Raw genomic sequence first — 20,326 nt, 5'->3', positions numbered from 1 at the left:
TGAAAAATTATTATTTATTTTGATAAAATGTATATATACTTACGTTCACTTGGCAACTATTAAATATTGATTTCAATCATTCAACCCGTTGAAAGATACATTATACATATTTTTATACTTATACATAAACGGTAATCTTCAATTCCTTTGTTTCCCGCTTCTTTTGAAAATCCCTTCCACTCGCGCTAAGGTAAAATTGGGTAAAATGCTGAATCAAAGTATAAAATATAAAAATTGTATTGCAATTTTTTACAAAACTTATAAAGTTAGTTGGTAGAGTAAATTTCATTTAATTAACTACGAAAGATTTTTGAAAATGTACAATTCTGAAAGAATTCGTAATAAATTTATGATAGTGAAATTTTTGCTTGTCGGAAGAGCAGTCTTGTTTATAGTCTGAAAATAATTTTGCAAAGGATAAAGGTAGAATAAGAGAGAATTTTTCAGTTTTGATTAGTAAACAAATCTATTTATGTATAAATGTTACATTCAGTTTATATATTTCTAAAAATTTGCGAAATTCTTTTTGGCAGTGTCTGATGTTGGTACCGTGATCATGGACGCATTCGACGCATTACGAGTTTCGTTTTCTCGCCGCATATGTTGGCAGCGCCGAAAAATTGTTTCAGCGAAATTCGCTACAATTCGCTATTTAACCAAATTTAATGGACGTGAGAGCGAGCGTGAACTGATTAGAATAAACGTGGACGTTCGAGAGACCGTGTGTTCTAATCGGCGAATCTTCCAATAACCCGTAACGAAAATGAGTGAGCTCGTTTGGGGTATAAAGAATGGTGATTTGGAGCAAGTGCGGGATATCGTTGAGAATAAGGCAAATACAAGACGTTTAATTTCCTTTTTCTTTGCTTTCCAACTGTCGGCTAATCAGAAATGTCATAATGATACGTTTCTCAGAACTTCTAATTAAATTCGCCCAAGATCTTTATAATTTACTTTGCGTAAAAAATTGATCGTGACAAAAGAATCGCTGTAAAAATTAGTTATATTTCCTTTTTACGTATCGTATATGTTTTTCCATGAATGTAGGTCTTACAAGTATATATTTCTGTTCATAGAATATTGACGTTAATCAAATAATTGATGGAAGGACACCACTGCATTATGCAGCTGATTATGGTCAGAATGAAGTCGTCAGATACCTTTTGGAGAAGGGTGCAAATGCAAATGTAAATATATTTTAAAAGTTAAGCTTGATATATGGGATAGAAGAGTAAGAGTGGTTCTATATGAAATATTTTGAGTGGACTGTGAATATAACTACACATACAGAGGTCCAACTCGTTTATATGTATATACATTTAATCTATAAAATTACACATAGGGTAGAAATAAGGAACTTTTCCTAAAGTTTATATAATAATTTCATTCCACGAATAATAAGGAAATAACCTTATGTAATCATTTAATTTTTAAATTGCATCTATGAGAAAATAGAATTAACTTATAAAGTGTTAAAAAACATGATACCAATAAATTTGCATAGGTAAAAACAACGTATGCGTTCCAATAATGTACATTTGTTTATAGGCTACAGACAAGCATGGTATAACAACATTATTAGCAGCAATTTGGGAAGGACACACAAATTGCGTAAAACTGTTATTAGAAAAAGGAGCTAATCCAGATGGTCTAACACCAGATGGAACCAGTTATTTGGATGCTGCCGAGAAAGATGAGATTAAACAACTGCTAAAGCTTCACTAGCACAAAGCTGACCAAAACACAAAGCGATAATTTTGTTATTTTAGTATTTTAATGTTCCTCATAGGAGTATCACCATTGCTTTCTCTTAATTTTCTTGCATATGACTAGACTATCGTATTTATGCACTTTAAATTAAAAGATATAGGTACACAAATGTAGTTTTATAATAATATATCGCACATTTGGAGTGTATAATCATGAACTCATAGTCTTACACGGTTATTCTTAGGAATTTCAATGTACGTATAATTTTCAGCTTTAAAGTAGTATATTATACTATTTTGTTCTTCTCTTTTTTGTAAAACTAACACGAGAACAAATTTATTTTTTAAAACATCTAATCACATATAGCAGAAGATATTTTGATACATTCATAAGATGCAGCATCGTATTTTAAATATTTGTTATTAATTTATAAACGTTATATGAATTTCTTTTTATACATTTTTTTGTAATCTACTATCAAAATAATGATTCCAGCTTAGATTAATACCTTTGCGAGAAAGAATACATATAAAATACTATAAATGCTCTATTTGAGATATATACATACATAATTTAACTAAGTTCGAGGAAAGGCATGTATAAATTATAGAATGAGATTAAAGAGCTATCTTTATGGTACTAATTACTTGACATGTCTGAAAAGGTTTTAAAAGGTGTACAATAATCAAAAATAATAAGCCAATGCATCATTGTTATGTATACAGTTGTATTTTATTATTAAACCCATATTTATCGTTTATTTATTATTCGATATTATTATAATTAATATATATATATACATATATATTAATGGAACTTTCAGAAGTTACTGTTAGAAGTCTTACATATATCAAAATTTCATTATCCGATGTCAATTATTAAAAATGCGAAGACTGTATTATTTTTGATAGTCATAAAATATATTATAGATATATCTTTCCAGAAACGTTACGTTCATTAGAATTATAAAAAGAAACTGTATTGTAATAGCATATTAAAATTAACTCAGGAAGAAACATTTACAATTTGTAAAATGCATACAATTTGTTCTATGCGACAGGTCTACTTTATTTTGTAAGCTAAGTTATATTTTAATGAATAATAAATATAACAAAGAGAAAAACTATGAACAGAATTTTTGAACAAATTTCTACTCACGATTTGTATCGTTTATATGATTATGCGCAATTCAATACTGTAGAATACATACCAAAAAAGGATGAAGAAAAAAAAAATTTATTCTTCTTATTATCAAGTGTGACATACATTATAAAAGTCGACCTCTACAATTAGATGCTCCACACTTACATATGATAACTTTACCCGGTATACTTCCAACATCGTAGCTATAATTCCACGTTAATTCTTGACCCGCCCTTATGTAATTTAAAGCGAAAAATGCCACCCACGGAAATCTTACATCGTGTGTATCAACAAATACGTTCTGAACGAAAACGTTTGGATCGCAAGAGTGCTGAAATCATTAAGAAAATATAATAATAATCATAGGAGCAGTATGTACAAGTATAATGACGAAGTATTTACATTGTCTGACAATAATTCTTATTAAAGGATATAGCGACGGTGAATATCAAACAAGAATTAACTCAGAATAATATATAGTTTACTTACATTTAAATAACGCCCTATATTTCCCGTGGTTTTGGCATCCATTATATAAACAGCCTCTTCCTCTCCAAAGAAATCTCTTACTGATTTAAATGTAGGCCTTTCTAATTGCGCTGGCTCAACTGTAGGATCAAATCTACTTGGTTCACGTCTACCGCTTCTATTTTCTTCTTCATCGCTTATCGTGATTGCTTCTTGATTTTCGCTCGTTGACGATTTCGATAGAATCTCGGAATTTTTAGTACTAATTCCATCTTCACTATTCTCTTCAGACCCATCCTGAGTATTGATCTCTTCTCGCTTTCGTTTTCTAAGTCGTTTTCTAAATTGATACACAGTGGCACTATTAGCACCTCATATACAAATTATTATATCAAAGTTAGAAATTATTATTCTTTATTTACCTGATAGATGTAGGATCTGCTGAATCTACATTGAAGTTTGCATATTTGCTAATGTCGAAGTCCTCATCCGAATCGAGCGTATTCGTATTTGGTCTATACTCTTCATCGTCGCTTGTCACAGACTTCTTTTTCTCATCTGGCGTAGATAATGGCATCTCTGGCTCAAGAACGTCACTCTCATAGCCTTCCTTAATTCCTTCCACTACTTCAACGTAATCCAATTCAGCTAAATATTCGTCACCGTAATTTTTTCCACCTTCATTGGCTCCCTGCAATGTATAACTAACATTACAGCAGCATCTCTTTTATTTCATATTCGCAATAATTTGAACCAGTACTCATTTCAAGTCACCTGTTCCGTAAGCAATCTGCCAGCATAAATACAAATAAAAGATCCCAGAGGGATATCATTTAGGCATCTAATGCCCCAACCTCGGGGAGCTGTTTTGAACACTTGTAATTTCAATGTCAGAGGATGCTGCACTACCCTATTCAAACAAGTCTTTACAGCGCATTTACATCCTGAATTACATTCGTAGATTCCAGTAGTCACCGGTTCTGGTAGACGTTTATACACATAACCAACAGATGTGTTCGGCACTCTTCCTCCAAGAGTTGCGCCTTGTATTGTTAGCTGCCAGCACTGGCACTTCGTCTTATCCTATTCGATACAAAAATAACATCGAAAATCTAAATATAGGTACTAGAGGTGTGCGAGAACCCGCAAATATGTCTTTACAGTGACAAGAAATAACGGGGTTAATCATTTCTTATTATAATTGTCAAATTATTCTGTCAAATCGACGAATTTGAAAAACCAAGTAATAACAACCATAACATGGACCTTTAGTATTCATATATTTAAGAAGTTTCGAAATGGCCACTCTTTGCGCCGATGCAGAGGCTCAAACGTGTTTTGAAATTTTCGGCAATGGGCCGCAACTCTTCTGGCGTCATTCGGTCCCACTCCCGGTGCAGAGATTTTTGCAATGACTCCAAATTTTTATGGGGCCGAGCACAGGCCCTGACCTCCAAAATCGACCACACGCTGTAGTCCATCGGGTTGAGATTCGGTGCGTGCGGCGGCCATTCCACAGATGTGATGAAATCTGGAAAATGGGCTTTGCACCAGGAGTCCTGAGTCGTTTTCGCCCTGTGGGCCGGCGCGGAATCCTGCTGTCACGTCCATTCCGGATAGCCGAAGTGCTGTTGGGCCCACGGAAGTACGACGGCTGCGAGAATGTCCCGTCGATATACTACTTGATTGATTTTGACCCCTTGATCCACGAAAACCGTAGCAAATCCCGTTTTCCAGGTTTCATCACATCTGCGGAATGGCCGCCGTACTCGCCGGATCTCAAACCTATGAACTCCAGCGTTTGGTCGATTTTGAAGGCCAGGGCTTGTGCTCGGCCTCATAAAAGTTTCGAGTCGCTGAAAAAATCTCTGCGCCGGGTGTGGGACCGAATGACGTCAGAAGAGCTGCGGCCCATTGCCGAAAATTTCAAAGCACGTTTGAGCCTCTGCATCGGCTCAAAGGGTGGCCACTTCGAAACCTCTTAAATATATGAATACTAACGGTCTATGTGATCGTTGTTATTATTTGGTTTTTCAAAATTCGTCGATTTGACAGAATTATAATAAGAAATGTTTAACTCCGTTATTTCTTGTCACCCTGTATATGAGGATACTCCCTAATATTCCCGGGAATCCGAAATTTTCGAGAGCCCGCCCCGATCCCGAATAAAATTCTCGGGTGCCGACATTTTCGGGTGCTCGCAGACTTCTAGTAGAGACGTTAAATGTAACTAACACCAATGGAATACTATCTCAGTGTAGTTCACATACTTGACAATCATCTTCGCAATCACAACTGCATAAGAAATTCGGATCTAAGTTAAGATTGACGCCTTCCGTGGGTTCCCTTAGAGTACTATAACGAATAGTATCTGGTTGGGTGTGGTCCAGCTCATTAACACACGGTATTGGTACGTTTTCTACTCCATAACTGAGATCCTTGAAACAGAATGCAGAATTTAGTTACATCACATATTAACTAAATGAACTAAATCGAATAATATTTACACGCAGATGACATCAATTATACCATGCACTTACTTTTATATTAATGAAACATTTATCTAACACAAACTCGGCTAGACAATGTACCCAATAGTCAAAATCGAATAGGTCAACAGACATTGGACTACCCGTTTTGCGGAGGTACTGATGTAACTCTTCCATATTCCGTAATCTAACGCCACAGGGAGCTTGATATAACGTGATCTTTTTGCCTTTAGGATATTTACAAAGTTGTCGATTCCAACCGCAGAGCAGCGGTATTGAAAGAGGCGAATAGCCTCTCAAATCGTCAGGTGTGAAGGATATACCCTGAACGCATTGGGGACCACACTTGTGTGGAACAAATTTCTTTGTTTGAATCTTATTTTGTGTTTGATAATACTGAAACGGAGAACAAAAACTCTTGATATTTCTATCTTATTTGGTTAATCTACGAAGACTGTTTGGTACGATATACTTACAACTATGCTATGCGAAGGTTTCGTTTCTGTGCTAGGAGTATAGGTATTTGTATCAACAACAGTTTGTTTTTTAGTGGTACTCTTCCTGGCGACAGCGCGCGCCTGTTGCGGTGCAGTAGGAACAATCACAGTTGTACTTTCACTGACTACAGGACTTTGTGCTTTTTCTGTTTGAGTAACTCTATCTTCTTCAGGTTCTATGTTAGATGTATATTCTACGTAAGGTAAATTGTTTTTCTGAAATATTAATAAATTTGGCAATTAGAGTTTTTGATCAAAGAGGAATAAAAAACGGATGGTTTCATCAACTAGTAAACATTAGAGGTTTGCGGGAACTTGAAAATGTCAGGTCAGAACAGGTTCTCGAAAATTTTCCGAATTTTCCATCGAATACCCGGCATTTTCAGGTTCTCGCACACCTCTAGTAAACATACATTATTAATAACAGGAAGTCTATGCCGAGTTGGGGTGTTAACGGAAGCATGATGCCCTTGTTGCCTGGCATTAGCTTTCAAAAGTTCAAGATACAACGGCCCTAATCTAGCAGATCCTCTGTAAATCCACTCAGTTCTTCCATCAGCATCAAAATGCATTTGCACTAAACTTGCATCAACTTGTACTACCCTGGCAATCCACCATTTGCCGTTCCATTCTGTTTTCACTACTTGTCCTGTTTGTAATTTTACCATTGGCCTTTCAGGATACGTCTCAATGTATTTTTTCACAAAATCTCGAGACTCGTGAGGTATATCTTCCCACACCTTGACAGAGGATTCACCAACTAAATAAATATGTCTGTGCTCAACATACTGAGCGTACCCATCATCAAAAAATATCAAATACCTAATCATTGAAAGAAGATTGTATTAAGGAAAGATTTAACTTGTATAATCCTATATTTAATCAACAGGCATACCTGTATTTGTTTGTAGCTTTTGGTGTTTCGGCTATCACACCACTGTAAAAGTTACTAGACGTAACATCCCGAAAAACTGCAACTACTCTTGTACCGACGGGAATTATTACTTGACTAGTTACGGCGGGTGCAACTTGTTTGCCAAAAACAGATTTCACGATTGAATTGTACTTCTTTTGCAATAACTTCACACGACAATGCAATGGACTTTTTGAAACGATAGTTTGCACCTAATAAATTGGAATAGAACAGCGATTGAATGTCAATGTATTTTAAAAAAACTCGTATTTTAACAAAATATTAGAACAGTTGATTTATCAACCTTTGCTTTAATCCATGGCATAAGTGGATGCTTCATGATATACACAACACTATCCACGTCAACTTGTGGTTTCACAAGCGGACCAGGTGGAGGTAAATCCAAAGCTAAAACTTGTCTATTGTCTTGATCAATAGGTAATATCTCTGGTTGACTATCTTGTAGCATTGCAGGCGACACTCGTACTTGCGTAACTTTCTTTGTTGCCACCAATGGATACAAAGTATTATCCGAAATTGCATCTTCTATTTGAAGCTCTTGTAACATTTGAATTTGTGGTCTGAAGTCATTGTATAAATTGTTACGCAACGTGTCCATAGTATGCATTAAATCTTTAACTGTTTTGTCCAAAGCTTCTGTCTCTTCTGTTTTAAAAAATGATATCGTGTGATCATGATATTATACATGTATAATAAATATATGTATGTAACTATAAATTCTCTACAAAATAATGGTGTACCATTTATTTTATTCCACTGCTCTTTTAGTATATCATGAGATTCATTGATTTGATAATCAACATCATATTTGATGTAAACCTTTCTTAAAGTACTTTCGAACATTTCCTCGATACCCTCGAGCAGCTCCTCTGGCAGATATTTCTCTGCAATAGAATGGAATGTTAATCAACATTTTTTTCAATTCAGTTTAAATTCTGTTTCTCTTCATCTCACCTTCATCACTTGTGTCTTTCTTTTTTTCATCGTCCGATTCATCACTATCAGATATTTCGACTTCCATCGTATGATCCGGAAATTCACATTTTAGCAGTGGCTTACGATCCACAAAAGCTGCGACTAATTGCTACGAAAATCAATGTATCAATATAAACGTGAAATGAAATGTTCTGTTCATCATATTATTTCGTAACCATACCTTTTGATGGTCTAATGCAGAGTTAAAACATTTTTTACATATCATACGTTTTTTCTTCTTCTCTGTATTCACACCGTAGTAAGAGCATGCAAACGAAGGAGCTGATCTCATGTCTACCCCGGACGAACATTGGAAATTTATACAATTACTGTTGTAAAGTTTAGAACTCTTGTTTCCTTTTGTATTGTCTTCTATAGTTTCTTCATCCGAGACAAGTTCGATTACCTCCATTCTATATAGAATTAATAATGACAGTTCTTCTGTAGTTACTTAAAAAATTAAGAAAGTAAATTTTTACTGTTTATCGTAAATAAACGGTAGACCCTTATACATATATGTCAAATGCACTCCTCAATACAGTTTAGTAAAAGACAATTTCAATAAAGTTAAACATTAAATTGAACGTATACTGAATATTCTTTCCTAATATATCACACAACTAATTGCGATAGTAGGTTTCTATGTAATTTCTGCTTTTATCAATTATAAATAATAATCCATAAAGACGTAAACTTGTACTTATAAACGTCCATGGTCTATCTATTTAAAAGTATTTATGTAAACAATAACACTGAAAGAATAGGTTATGTTAATAGATCGGGATAAAGTTGGAACGTTTCAAATGCAAAATAATGATATTTATTAAATCTTTAATTTATTAACGATCAGTTAGACCAAATGCTTTTTATAAATTGTTTAATGTGTTGCTCTATATAAGTGGATATGTTCCTACCTGGCAGTAGTTTTGAAAATTATTCGATTTTAGTGTATGTAAATATGTTTCAACATCCCATGTTGCGTCAACTCTAAAAATTTGTCTTCCCTATACTTATTCACAGCATGTAATGTTGAATGATTCTAAGTATATTAAAAAACACTTTCTTCTCTGCTTCATTTAAATACGTCGGAACGATATATGTAAATAGTTAACCGCTAAAGTCGATGCTTTCTGGCGAAATATTTTTAATGCGAAAAAGTAACCGTTTCATAAATTTTAAAGGATATATATAAAGTGTGCACATCACCTTGTGTGTTACTAATGATATTAAACATTATAATGATATTAAACAATTTTATGAAACAATTCTTAGGTTACATAAATTATTTATAATAATTACCAGCTGAAGTAAAAAGTAATTCTGTTACTGAACATTGATAATCATAAATAATAACTATTGTTTTGAGGCTTATACAATAGTTTATTTTAATTTTCACAATGAAATTCTCAATTTCTCTATTTTGTTTACCATAATTATAATATATGAGTCAAAATTGATGTTTTGTAAAATTTACTATTAGTGATTATACTAATAGGTGATAGCAATTTCTTATTGTAAGGGACATTCTATAGCACATTATTTAAATGATAACAAGAGACATAGTTATATACCTCTGAAATATTACATACTAGATAGAAACATTAAAAATGCCTATGTCTTGAATATTTCTTTTATTTTTATTTTATCATATTCAATCAATATGTATTGTATCTACCTAGCCATTAGTATATTTAAAAATCACAGTCTTAGTTGAAGAATTGACAGCAGAAAATACTATCTGTATCCTATCCATATAGCAGATGTTTATAATGTACATAGTTTGTTTTGCATACATACACACTGTATGTATCCTAAATAAAGAATTATGTATACTGTGTTATGTACAATAACTTGGATTATGTTGGTCTACACTTTCCAATGGTATGCACTATTGTGCGTAATTGATAACATTACTTACCCAATTTCCATCAGTACAGAATATTTTTTGGTTCATAAATAAGATATTTCTATGTGTGAAACTTTCTATAAAATTTGGTATCGATAAGAAATATACAAAAACGTTTAAAATATAATTTTATAGAAAAAGTCTCGCATAGACATAAATTATTGCTTTAGCATATGTTTTCACGAAGAATTTTGTTCTTTTTGTAATCTAATACGCAGTTAATATATGACTAATAGATATGTTCTCAACATATTATAAACTGTTTAAAATAAAATATATGTTACAGAGATTTATAATCAAATATACTATTTATATCAAATACAAAACGTTTTTGTATAGTAATTTGCATAACATTCGTGGATATAGCTATAGAATACAATACAATATTCTATGGTATATTCCCACTATGATACTAACAAACAATGCACGTGTCCGAGCATAATAATTTTCGTGAAAATTATTCAATGATATAAACTTTCAAAATTAACAATTAAAATTATGAACAAATTAATAAACAATCATTTGTTCTATAAATGATGGAAATTGGACATTACATGATTTAAAAAGGCTACTCTCACTTAGCTAACTAATGAAATAATTTGTTCGTGTAATTAGGAAACAGGTAAATTCATTTACGTTTTGATTTAAATAATGTAAACGCACCTTTGGTTCTTTTTTAAAACCGAGTCACGATATTTAGATGCATAGCCAGTATATACACAATTACTATAGGAAAATGTATAGTAAAATATACTGTTAAAGACATTCACATGTTAACAAAGATCCAATGAATCGGTGTATTAAAAATAGTTAGCTCAAATAGAATAGCCTACATAATGTTCATTTCAGAGATCTTTAAATAGTACGTATCATGTATTTACATTGAATTTCGTTATTTACATAAGTGTAGAAGTGTACCGTCACTTCCAACGAACTCAATTTAACCCATGATTAAAGTTGGAATACTCTAACAGAAAATGTATTAGTGCAAGTACAATGTCCTGTTATTTTGTTTGCAGAATGGAACTTTATATTTAATATGTATACTATTCTTTTAATTATGTAATCATATGCATTGAAAAGAAAAAGATCAGTTTCTAACTTTTCAGAAACGTAATACGGATAAATTCTTGAAGTATAATATCCTAAAACAAAAACAATAGTTACATCTACTGGAAAAAGCTATGTATAAGTTGTATTCTGCAAAGTATACATTGTCACTTGCACCTTAGACGAAAAATGTTGTTTACATACTTCTTTCTGCTTACTTTATAAACAAGTAAATTTAGAAAAATACCTTGTTTACATATGTGAATTAAATCTTCTATTTCTTCCATACACGACACTAATATAATGTCTTTTATCTCTAACCATTGTAACATAATAATAAGAATATGTGCCAGCCTAGTTACAATTTCATTCTGCGTTAACTAGCGATTTCTATTGGATGCACGTTATCATCTTTTTGTTTTTTTTTTCTTTAATAAAACCAACTGAACTCTTTGGTTACACGAGAAGAGCTAGATTGCATACTTTCCTTTTTAAATAGTGACAATTAAATGGTTTGTACAGCGCAATAGTTGAAAAGCACGTTTTAAAAAAGCACGTATTAGACAATTTCTATTCGTATTCACTGATAAACTGCACAAACGAAATATACCGACATTTTTAAAAGAGAAAGATTTACAATCGTAACTCAGTCTGTGTAGTTTTTGAACTACAAATCACAATAATGTGTTTGCGCTACGTATGAAAGATTATGTATACATTTCTAGCTATTAAAAATTAAATTATTCAACAAAGTGGTATTTGTACCAGATAAAAAGAAGGCAATTCTTCCAGTCCCAATTAACATAAAAGGAAAACAGAAAGATTGTATGATCTTTGTAAAATAGTATTTACAAACATGGAATATGTGTATATGCATCATGAAATTAAAATGGTTGCAATGACAATTGAATAAATATAATAAATCCCATATAAAAGATCCCTGGCTACGTCAGAAAGATATATGTATATATCATGAAAATGCTTTGCCATCTAATCCGGTACAAAAGACTCTTTCCTTACCTAAGCTAAAAAGGGCACCTGATGACGATTTAAACAGTAAATTATGAATTCACTATCTAACAACTTCTAACATGAAGACAAACATTCTACAAAAAGGAATGGTGTGTGTGTGTGTGAGAATGTGTATGTGTATGTGTGTGTGTGTATGTGATGTACATTACGATTAAACTTTCATGAAAATCGTCCTGTTCCGTTAATACTCAAATTGTTTTAAAAAATAGCAGAACATTGTCTTGCCTGCACATGGGTATGTATATATTTATAATATGCCTTTTAAAGCCCTAGTTCTAAGACTTTATAAGTGTTTCAGTAGTAACATGTCCGTTTCTAACTTCACATTATGCACAAGAGATAACGTAAATCTTCCTCTTCCACGATTTACACAGTTAGAATGAAAAAGAAAAAAAGGAAAATAGGAGTAGAACATTCGAAAGTCAAGCACACTGAATGTTACATGTATGAATGTACCGATACAAAGAATGGTATACTTAAAGTACCGCTCGTATGTATGCAGCATGCATGTGCAATACTGTAATGAGTGGTGTGTGTGGCACCAGGAATGTAATGTATAAGAAAAACATTATATTATAAGCTGGCTGTCGTCAAACGGTAATGCACGAGATCAGCTGCTGACAAAGTTGACTATACTGCAATTGGTCCCCACTAATTCTTCGCATTTTAATGCCTTTGACTTCCTTCTCTTCCGACTCACATACTCTGAGTTCTATTTGAACACCGCCTGGGTATTCTAAACTAAGCCCGCTACCCTTCACTTCTTCTCTATTAAAGATAAATCCCTTTGGTGGGGCTCTTGCGTCTATAATCTGTTTGACACGACCTAATATAGCCTCACTGTTTAATCTACTTGACTCGTCTGATAAAGTGACTTCGACTTCCGTCGGTATTGGTGTATTTAATGGCCTACCGATACCACGCGTGATACTCGGTCTTAATGGGTCACACGGTTCGGAAATGATGAAACTGGGAAGAGGATTGTAATGAGGTAACGCATCTTCGAGTGAATCGGGTGATGGAGATGGCGAAGGTGAACAACTGATAACTGTTACTTGTCCCCCGAGATCTGTTACAGATATCTGAGGTGGCACCTACAACAAACATTTTCATTATATTAGAATCGATTTTATGAAAATATTTCTCGAATATTATAGATTGTATCGTTTATTGCATTCAATTGAATGCATGTGAAATGTTTCATTTTCTATACAGGCTGTTCGACTATTACATGGTTTGAACATTTTAAAAGTCAATTTACAAGTAAGTTACAGTATTAGGTGTAACGATATTACGATTTAACCCTTTGCACTCGAAGCAACTTGAATTCCAAAATCGAGATATTTGTTGCAACTCAGATAATTTTTGTTCTATGTAATCTTTTTACATTGTGCACATTAAATTAAACCTGTTTTCTTATATAAAAGTTGAGCTTTTTACAATTTATAGAATACAGACAAACTTAATAATGTTAAAACTGTTTTGAATAATGAAATGGCAATTTTTAGTGGCGCCTTAGACTCGCCATTCGAGTGCAAAGGGTTAAATAATTTTTAATTCATTAGTGGCGCTAAATAAGTGTTACTTTGCTCGTGTTATTAGATTGAAAAATTTCGGCTATGCAAAATTAACAAAAGTAACATTTCACGTGTGTCAACCCAACAGTAATTATAACAATTGAATAATATTTTCTAAATGTATCTTCTTTACTTACAACTACACATAATAAATAAATGATAATAGATTTATGACATATAAAAAAGATAAATTAAAAGTATACAACTGGAATATTCCTATTTCGTTTAAAAAATAATCTGAATGTTCAAATAGTTTAAAAGTAACTTACTCTTGGTATTTCCACAGGATGTTCTTCTTGAATCATATCCAAAGCTGGGCTATTACTAGGCGAATAACTAACAGGTGTTGTAGCAGGTGATCTATGATGCCGTAACGGGCTTAAATCTAATGGTGTTGCTGGTGGTTGCGTCGGAGTGCCATGCACAATGCTGCCTTGCACTGTTGTCGTGGTCAAACCACTTAAACCTGTCAAGAAAACAAGGTATGGAAATGAATTGCCATGAAACATTAATTGTAGTACAGAAGTTGCAATATAAATATACTTGAAATAAAGTATACCTTGTGTAATTGCTGCTACACCTCTCTCATGTACAGGAGATCCAGGTATACTTGCAGGACTATGCGACGGAGATGCTAACCTCTGCAATTGCTGATATTCTTGTTGAAGTGCTTGAATTCCTGGTCCAGATGGGCCGGAACCTTCTGATGCTCTTCGAACTGGCGAGTATCGTTCTGCAGCAACATGAGCACTTGGTTCCTTATACGAATCTCTGTTACCTACTGAAATCAATCAAATAGAGTTTTGAATGATTTAATTATAAAAATTGCACGAATCACACTTTTATACATAGCATACAATGCATACACAGGGTGTACCAGTTTTGCACGCAATTTTTTTCGAAACTATAACTCATTGCAAAAAATATTTCAATAAAACTTACTCTGTTTCGGAGGAGACATCTTACGGTGGTCACAAATCTTCTCTAGGTGACGTGCTTCCGAGATTTCACGGTCAGCTCTGTTTTTTTTATATGGAACTGTATGTTTTTATTCAGGTGAGTGTGTAGCCTATTCCGAAACGAATTCACTGACCTATAACATTTTCGTCTTCCACGGTCACTCTAGCTTGGAAGATTTGTAACCAGTAGAAGATGTCTCGTGGAAACAGGAGGCACGTTATTGTATACAAAAACAATCATAGTAAATCATTTTCCTCAAAATCGAAACGCGATTTTGTCGTTTTTCATTTTCATTCGATTTTGTGTCACACTATCTTATTTGTACCACGAATTTTGGTCTACCCTGTATACATACATACACACTATCGACCAAAAGTATGAGATCAAGTATCCTTATTAACGAAGAGAAATATTATTCTGCAAGGTTTGATATCCTTTATAAATTAAAGTGGGACACAAATAATTTGTCTCATTATTTCCTTTCATTAATCATGCACTCAAATCTCATAGTTACGATTAACAATACGTTTAACAATGTTAATAGTGAACAAATAACACTTAAGAGCAAATGTTTTCTATCTATACAGTATGCGAAAAACCACACAAAAATTACCAGTGCTAGCATGGTACAAGGAAGTCTTCCTGTGATGTGGAAGTGTCGATCCTCTAAGGTGAGACGGTAAGAGCCGTGATGGGAGGTAAGCTCTATTCATCCTAGCTTCCACCTCCATAACCATTTCCGGGTTTATAACTACATGCATATTACCAACCAACGAGGCATGGCAGTGCAGTAGACACAAAAAAACCATGCAAAAACCAAAAATAAAATCAAATAAAACACTAAGTGAAGGCTAAAATCAAAAGATATTAAAAAAGATGTGACAAATAGATTATTTATATACGTTATCTAGGGCAAAAAATGTGATTCTATCTATAAGAATTTGAAACTCAAGAATATAATGTATATAGCGCGCAATAAATTAAAATAGTATGATAATTATTTCACTTATTGTAAACGCGTAAATGTATATTGCATATAGGAAGTATATACATGAAACACTAGAATAAATGTATATTTTTGATATGCAACATACTAACTAAAAATACAGTTTTTTTACTGACTCTTTAAAAAAAAGGAAACATGCATAGTAACACTATAATAAAAAAAACATATCAATATACAAATGCTGAAATAACAAAAAGAACAAGGCATAATGATCATACTTACAGCTTCAAAAACGAAGAAATATAGCAAGCGTTTAAATTAACTGATACAGCAAATCGTAATAATAAAATCTCATCGTGGTGATATGAAGTATGGTATAATAAAGTGCACCGATATTTGTGCACGCAAATACCTGAAAGATATAACCCACAATACCTGGTCTTTGCATGACGGCAGTAAGACCGCTTCGCCGTCTTCTATCACTGCCTCCACTACCACTGCCACTGTTATTGCCATTTGTATCTCCGCTACCATTATTGACTCCTACATTTAACGATTGAGCACATGGTACAAGCGTTGGACTTCCAGTCGGAATCTGAAAGTAATATAAAATTCGTTACGATATACAAACTGATAGTATTAGGTTGTTGCATACGATGTTATTTCTTTTTCTCGATTTATTTTTACATGTACAGTGACTCCCACTAATATTCGGACACTCTTAAAAACACCGTAACTATTCAAATATTGGACTATACGATTTGAACTTTTTTGGAAAGCTAGAGCAATTAGTTTACTACAGGATGTGAAGAAAATTTTTTTCAAAAATTACATTTGACCGAAATTGTAGAGGAAATACTAAATGTTGCATTTTACAACTTTTTTATGCAGGTCTATATTGAAATTTTGAGAAATATGTTTTGTAGATCTGTGTGGGTTATATGCATTGTGAAAGTTTCATCGAAATCGGTTGATGCGGGGAAAAATGACAGTGTTTGAAAGATGTAAGAATTCTTAGATTTACTGCTGTTATAGGCCGAAAATCGTGACAATCTGCCATTTTTACCATCTTTAAACGCTTGTAGCTCATTGCAACGTCGACCGATTTTGACGAAATTTTCAGGATATGTTTAATTGAAACATATCTACAAAACGTATTTTTTAAATTTTCAATATAGGCCCACATAAAAAAAATTGTAAAATGGATCTTTTAGTATTTTCTCTACAATTCCGACTAATTGCAAGTGAACTAAGTGCTCTAGCTTCCGGAAAAAGTTTGAATCGTATAGTCCAATATTAAAAAGATTATCGCGTTTTTTAGAGCGTCCGAATATTAATGGGAGTCACTGTAGAATCACCCTGTCTGGTTGTACTACGAATTCCGCATTTCTTGATCGAAATGTTTTATAAAATATGCATCCCAAAATCGGACATTTCATATGCAATAACCTAATAATATTCAACATTTACTTTTTCTCTTACAGGTTGTAAGTGTTCCCTACTGCCAGGTTGACTCCATCCCCCATCATCACCACTACCAGAGTTACTACCGTGTTGTTGATAGAAAACATGAAGATTAGCTCCACCATCCGAAGCTCTTCTTCCAAAGCCTCCCGCTGCAATCGTTGAAATACTTATTAAAAGTGGACATAATTGATGGCATTAAATATAGTTCATGTTATGCTACTCACTTGCTCCCATAACGGGAGGTGGTTTTAACAAATGTTGATCCTTGATTTGAAAGTTTTGAGGAGGCTGATGTTGAACTAGAGGAAGGTTTAATGGCAAATTTGTATGAGGTAACACTTGAGGATCAGTGTTGTTACACTGTAGTATAGGAAGGAGTCGCAATGTTGGATCGCCTGTGTTGTGATTATAATTATATGGATAAGGTGTTGACGGCTGATGAGCTGTGTCACCAGGTCCAACTGTATGTCTTCTTGTGGTATGATAAGGTGTGCCAGCCGTAAGTTGCATCCCACTTCTCTCTTCTGTTTCTGCTTCAGCGTCACCAAACTTTATAAAAAGGGAAACATCGGGAAATTACAGAAATAATTCGAGGTTTGCAAAAAGCCCAAAAATGTCGGGTCGAGAATTTTATTAGGGATCAGGACTGATTCCCAAGAATATTAGGAACTTTCAAGCATATTCAGGTTCTCGAATATATCAGGATTCTCTAATATTCTCGGAAATAATCCGATGTTTTTCCGACCTGTCCCGACCATCAGGTACCCGACATTTTCGGGTTTTCGTAGAAATAATACATCTTTAAGCGGAATATTTATAATTCTTACCTTTTCTAATTGATGAGCACCATCCGGAGCATAATCTCCTGGTAAACTTTGAATACTAGGTAAACTAGGCATTGTTGGTTCTAACCGATCAACGAGAAGATTATATATCGCTGATACATGATCAAAAGCATTCCCTTGAACTGCTTTCAATAATGTGTCTGCACTGAGTCCTGGTAATCTTAACATATTTTCTATTACTAACTGATTTAACTGTAGTGGCACATTTTCCGAATTACACCTACGAATACAAGATTAATGAATTATACAATACGATCATTCATTCTTCATATATAACACAATATATTTATATTTACCCTCCTGGTTCTGGTTCTGTGACACCATCTCCACCCATCCAGGAGTGTGCTAAAATTTGTGAAATACTTAAACGCCTTTCAGGTTCTACTACCAACATATGTCTAATCAACTTTTCACATTCTACAAAAATAAATGCGATTATTACAACAGTAACAAAGTCGTGTATGTTAAACAACAGAATTATACGGAACAAGATATACCCGCAGACATAAAAAATGGTATTCTGAATTTTCCTGAGATAACTACAGAGCGTAATAATTGCATTGTGGGCCCATCAAAAGGTAACGCACCACAAACTAATACATACAAAACAACCCCAAGGCTCTGAAATTGAACATTTGATAAAGAATGATATAATTAGAATACTTAAACAGCTAACACTTCCAGAAACCATGACATACCCATACATCAGCTCTTGGACCATCATATTGCTTCCCTTCAAAAATTTCAGGTGCAGCATATGGTGGTGATCCACACCAAGTACTAAGCGGGACACCTGGAGTATATTCATTACTAAATCCAAAGTCCGCAAGTTTTATATTATTGTCTGCATCAAGTAGTAAATTCTCAGCCTACAATAGCGAAGCATAACATTGCATGAAATCACATATAAACTTGTTTCGCTCTTTAATATCTTCAATACGTAAAAGTATTTAGGGTACAAATATGAATCTTGACCTTTAAATCTCGATGAACAACTCTTTGTTGATGAAGATAACGAACAGCAAGAACAATCTGACGAAAAATTCTTCTTGCCTCTGGTTCTGGCATTCTTCCATTTCGCACAAGATGATCGAATATTTCTCCTCCAGGTGCATATTCGGTAACTAAATATATCATTTTTTCTGTCTCCATTACTTGATACAACCTTATAATATGTGGATGCCTTAATCGTTTCATTATGTGTACTTCTCGAAAAATTTTAGCCAAATTTTCCTCGTTCAATTTTGTCTTGTCTATTATTTTAATAGCCACCTGTAATAAAACTAGAATTATAAAGTATTCAGGACTGACTATAATAGTTATTAAATATAAATCTCAATAATCACACAAAAATTTAGGAAGAATTATATAGAATAACGTACAGTGACATATGTATATGGTACGTTATTGTTTATAAATTTTCTAATGTTTAAAAACATGCTTAACAAGACTGAAAATAATAATACATTTTCGCGAGCTATGATATATTTACCGATAATATCTTTATTACTTGCAAACATTATATTCAAACACCTTTTTATTCAAGAAAAATGAATTTTACATATCCCAGCGTGTACTTCATTCTAAAAATTAATCCGTGTTATCAATAGATTGCTAAACAGGAGTATTTGAATTGATTCTGGTATAAAGCAGTGAAGAATATACAAAGGAAAAAAAGCGACACATAACGAACGTAAGTTAAAAAAAACATACATTGCGTACGTAGACATGAATCGCATCGATAAATTTTTCTATAAACTAACGTAGAAGATTTTTTTTTTATTTCTACAGCCGATTCAGCCAGATAATAACTGGTAATAATTTGAAAAACATCGAGGAAACATATTTCAATCGATGTAGCAGTGTCTGTTGGTAATATCGTTTCGCGATATATTTTTTGAACTTGTTAGTTCCCCTTGTGCTGTGACAACTTGTTGTTACATAAAAAGCTATCGGGAGCCGTAAAATAAGACAAAATTTGCGTGTCCACAGCGTTATCCGAAGATATAACGACAAAATGACGGATACTCTGTTTGCGAGAAAAATGGATTAACAACGGACTCACCTTTGATTTCGTCACGACGTGGGTAGCCATTTTAACGACGGCGAAATTCCCCTTGCCAATAGTTTTCTCCAGGTCATAATAACCGACACGAATAAGTTTGTTGACAGAAAATTCCTGCGAAACCTCATTGTGCGACGTCGTCGCGGATGCCATTTTTTAATCACTTGTCTCGCTCAACTCGTTACAAATCACTTACTGTTTAGTACATCGACATTTCCGACAGAGGCGCTGTCAATCGCTGATCATCCTGCCATCTAACGAG

The 20,326-nt window shown here is 33.5% G+C and overlaps 3 protein-coding genes across 8 annotated transcripts; 1 reads left to right on the top strand and 2 right to left on the bottom strand.

Annotated features, from left to right (window-relative positions):
• Nucleotides 1–651: 651 nt before the first annotated feature.
• On the bottom strand, nt 652–9,354 carry Egg (SET domain bifurcated histone lysine methyltransferase eggless). Its single transcript, XM_076421649.1, has 14 exons — nt 9,131–9,354; nt 8,398–8,629; nt 8,196–8,325; nt 7,982–8,125; nt 7,525–7,886; nt 7,203–7,432; nt 6,721–7,129; nt 6,287–6,523; nt 5,862–6,206; nt 5,592–5,759; nt 4,096–4,404; nt 3,744–4,012; nt 3,343–3,661; nt 652–3,184 (listed from the first exon to the last, which is right to left on the bottom strand). The coding sequence occupies exons 2-14, from the start codon at nt 8,626–8,628 to the stop codon at nt 2,978–2,980; spliced, it is 3,360 nt and encodes a 1,119-aa protein (XP_076277764.1). The 5' UTR covers nt 8,629; nt 9,131–9,354; the 3' UTR covers nt 652–2,977.
• LOC143207847 (myotrophin) lies at nt 690–2,430 on the top strand. The gene is made up of 3 exons (XM_076421697.1): nt 690–832; nt 1,077–1,187; nt 1,549–2,430. The coding sequence occupies exons 1-3, from the start codon at nt 764–766 to the stop codon at nt 1,723–1,725; spliced, it is 357 nt and encodes a 118-aa protein (XP_076277812.1). The 5' UTR covers nt 690–763; the 3' UTR covers nt 1,726–2,430.
• A 455-nt stretch (nt 9,355–9,809) lies between the features above and the next one.
• Nucleotides 9,810–20,289, bottom strand: LOC143207832 (serine/threonine-protein kinase SIK3). 6 transcript variants are annotated; one of them, XM_076421666.1, is made up of 13 exons: nt 20,065–20,289; nt 18,975–19,271; nt 18,698–18,868; nt 18,497–18,620; nt 18,296–18,416; nt 17,982–18,219; nt 17,379–17,703; nt 17,170–17,303; nt 16,123–16,282; nt 15,355–15,492; nt 14,341–14,514; nt 14,051–14,247; nt 9,810–13,298 (listed from the first exon to the last, which is right to left on the bottom strand). In XM_076421666.1, exons 1-13 carry the CDS (start codon nt 20,215–20,217, stop codon nt 12,795–12,797), a joined length of 2,736 nt encoding a protein of 911 aa, XP_076277781.1. In that variant the 5' UTR covers nt 20,218–20,289; the 3' UTR covers nt 9,810–12,794. The 6 variants fall into 6 exon arrangements, with proteins under 6 accessions (XP_076277781.1, XP_076277780.1, XP_076277779.1 ...); XM_076421665.1 differs by having other exon boundaries at nt 9,811–13,298; nt 14,341–14,559; XM_076421664.1 differs by having other exon boundaries at nt 9,813–13,298; nt 14,341–14,562.
• Between the last annotated feature and the right edge of the window lie 37 nt (nt 20,290–20,326).

This window comes from Lasioglossum baleicum, chromosome 4 (genome assembly GCF_051020765.1).
Source record: "Lasioglossum baleicum chromosome 4, iyLasBale1, whole genome shotgun sequence".
Taxonomy (NCBI): domain Eukaryota; kingdom Metazoa; phylum Arthropoda; class Insecta; order Hymenoptera; family Halictidae; genus Lasioglossum; species Lasioglossum baleicum.
This window is presented reverse-complemented; position numbering and strand designations above follow the sequence as displayed.

Bases quoted from the DNA above. Each gene is read 5' to 3' on its own strand.
- LOC143207847 (XM_076421697.1), top strand. From the start codon at position 764: ATGAGTGAGCTCGTTTGGGGTATAAAGAATGGTGATTTGGAGCAAGTG. The intron at 833-1,076 runs GCAAATACAAGA...TTCTGTTCATAG, and splicing joins GGGATATCGTTGAGAATAAG to AATATTGACGTTAATCAAAT. The intron at 1,188-1,548 runs GTAAATATATTT...ATTTGTTTATAG, and splicing joins AGAAGGGTGCAAATGCAAAT to GCTACAGACAAGCATGGTAT.
- Egg (XM_076421649.1), bottom strand. From the start codon at position 8,628: ATGGAGGTAATCGAACTTGTCTCGGATGAAGAAACTATAGAAGACAAT. The intron at 8,326-8,397 runs GTATGGTTACGA...TGATTTTCGTAG, and splicing joins CTGCATTAGACCATCAAAAG to CAATTAGTCGCAGCTTTTGT. The intron at 4,405-5,591 runs GTATGTGAACTA...TGTATCGAATAG, and splicing joins ATTGCGAAGATGATTGTCAA to GATAAGACGAAGTGCCAGTG.
- LOC143207832 (XM_076421664.1), bottom strand. From the start codon at position 20,217: ATGGCATCCGCGACGACGTCGCACAATGAGGTTTCGCAGGAATTTTCT. The intron at 17,304-17,378 runs GTGAGTAGCATA...CAACGATTGCAG, and splicing joins ACCTCCCGTTATGGGAGCAA to CGGGAGGCTTTGGAAGAAGA. The intron at 13,299-14,050 runs GTAAGTTACTTT...TGTTTGTTGTAG, and splicing joins ATCCTGTGGAAATACCAAGA to GTGCCACCTCAGATATCTGT.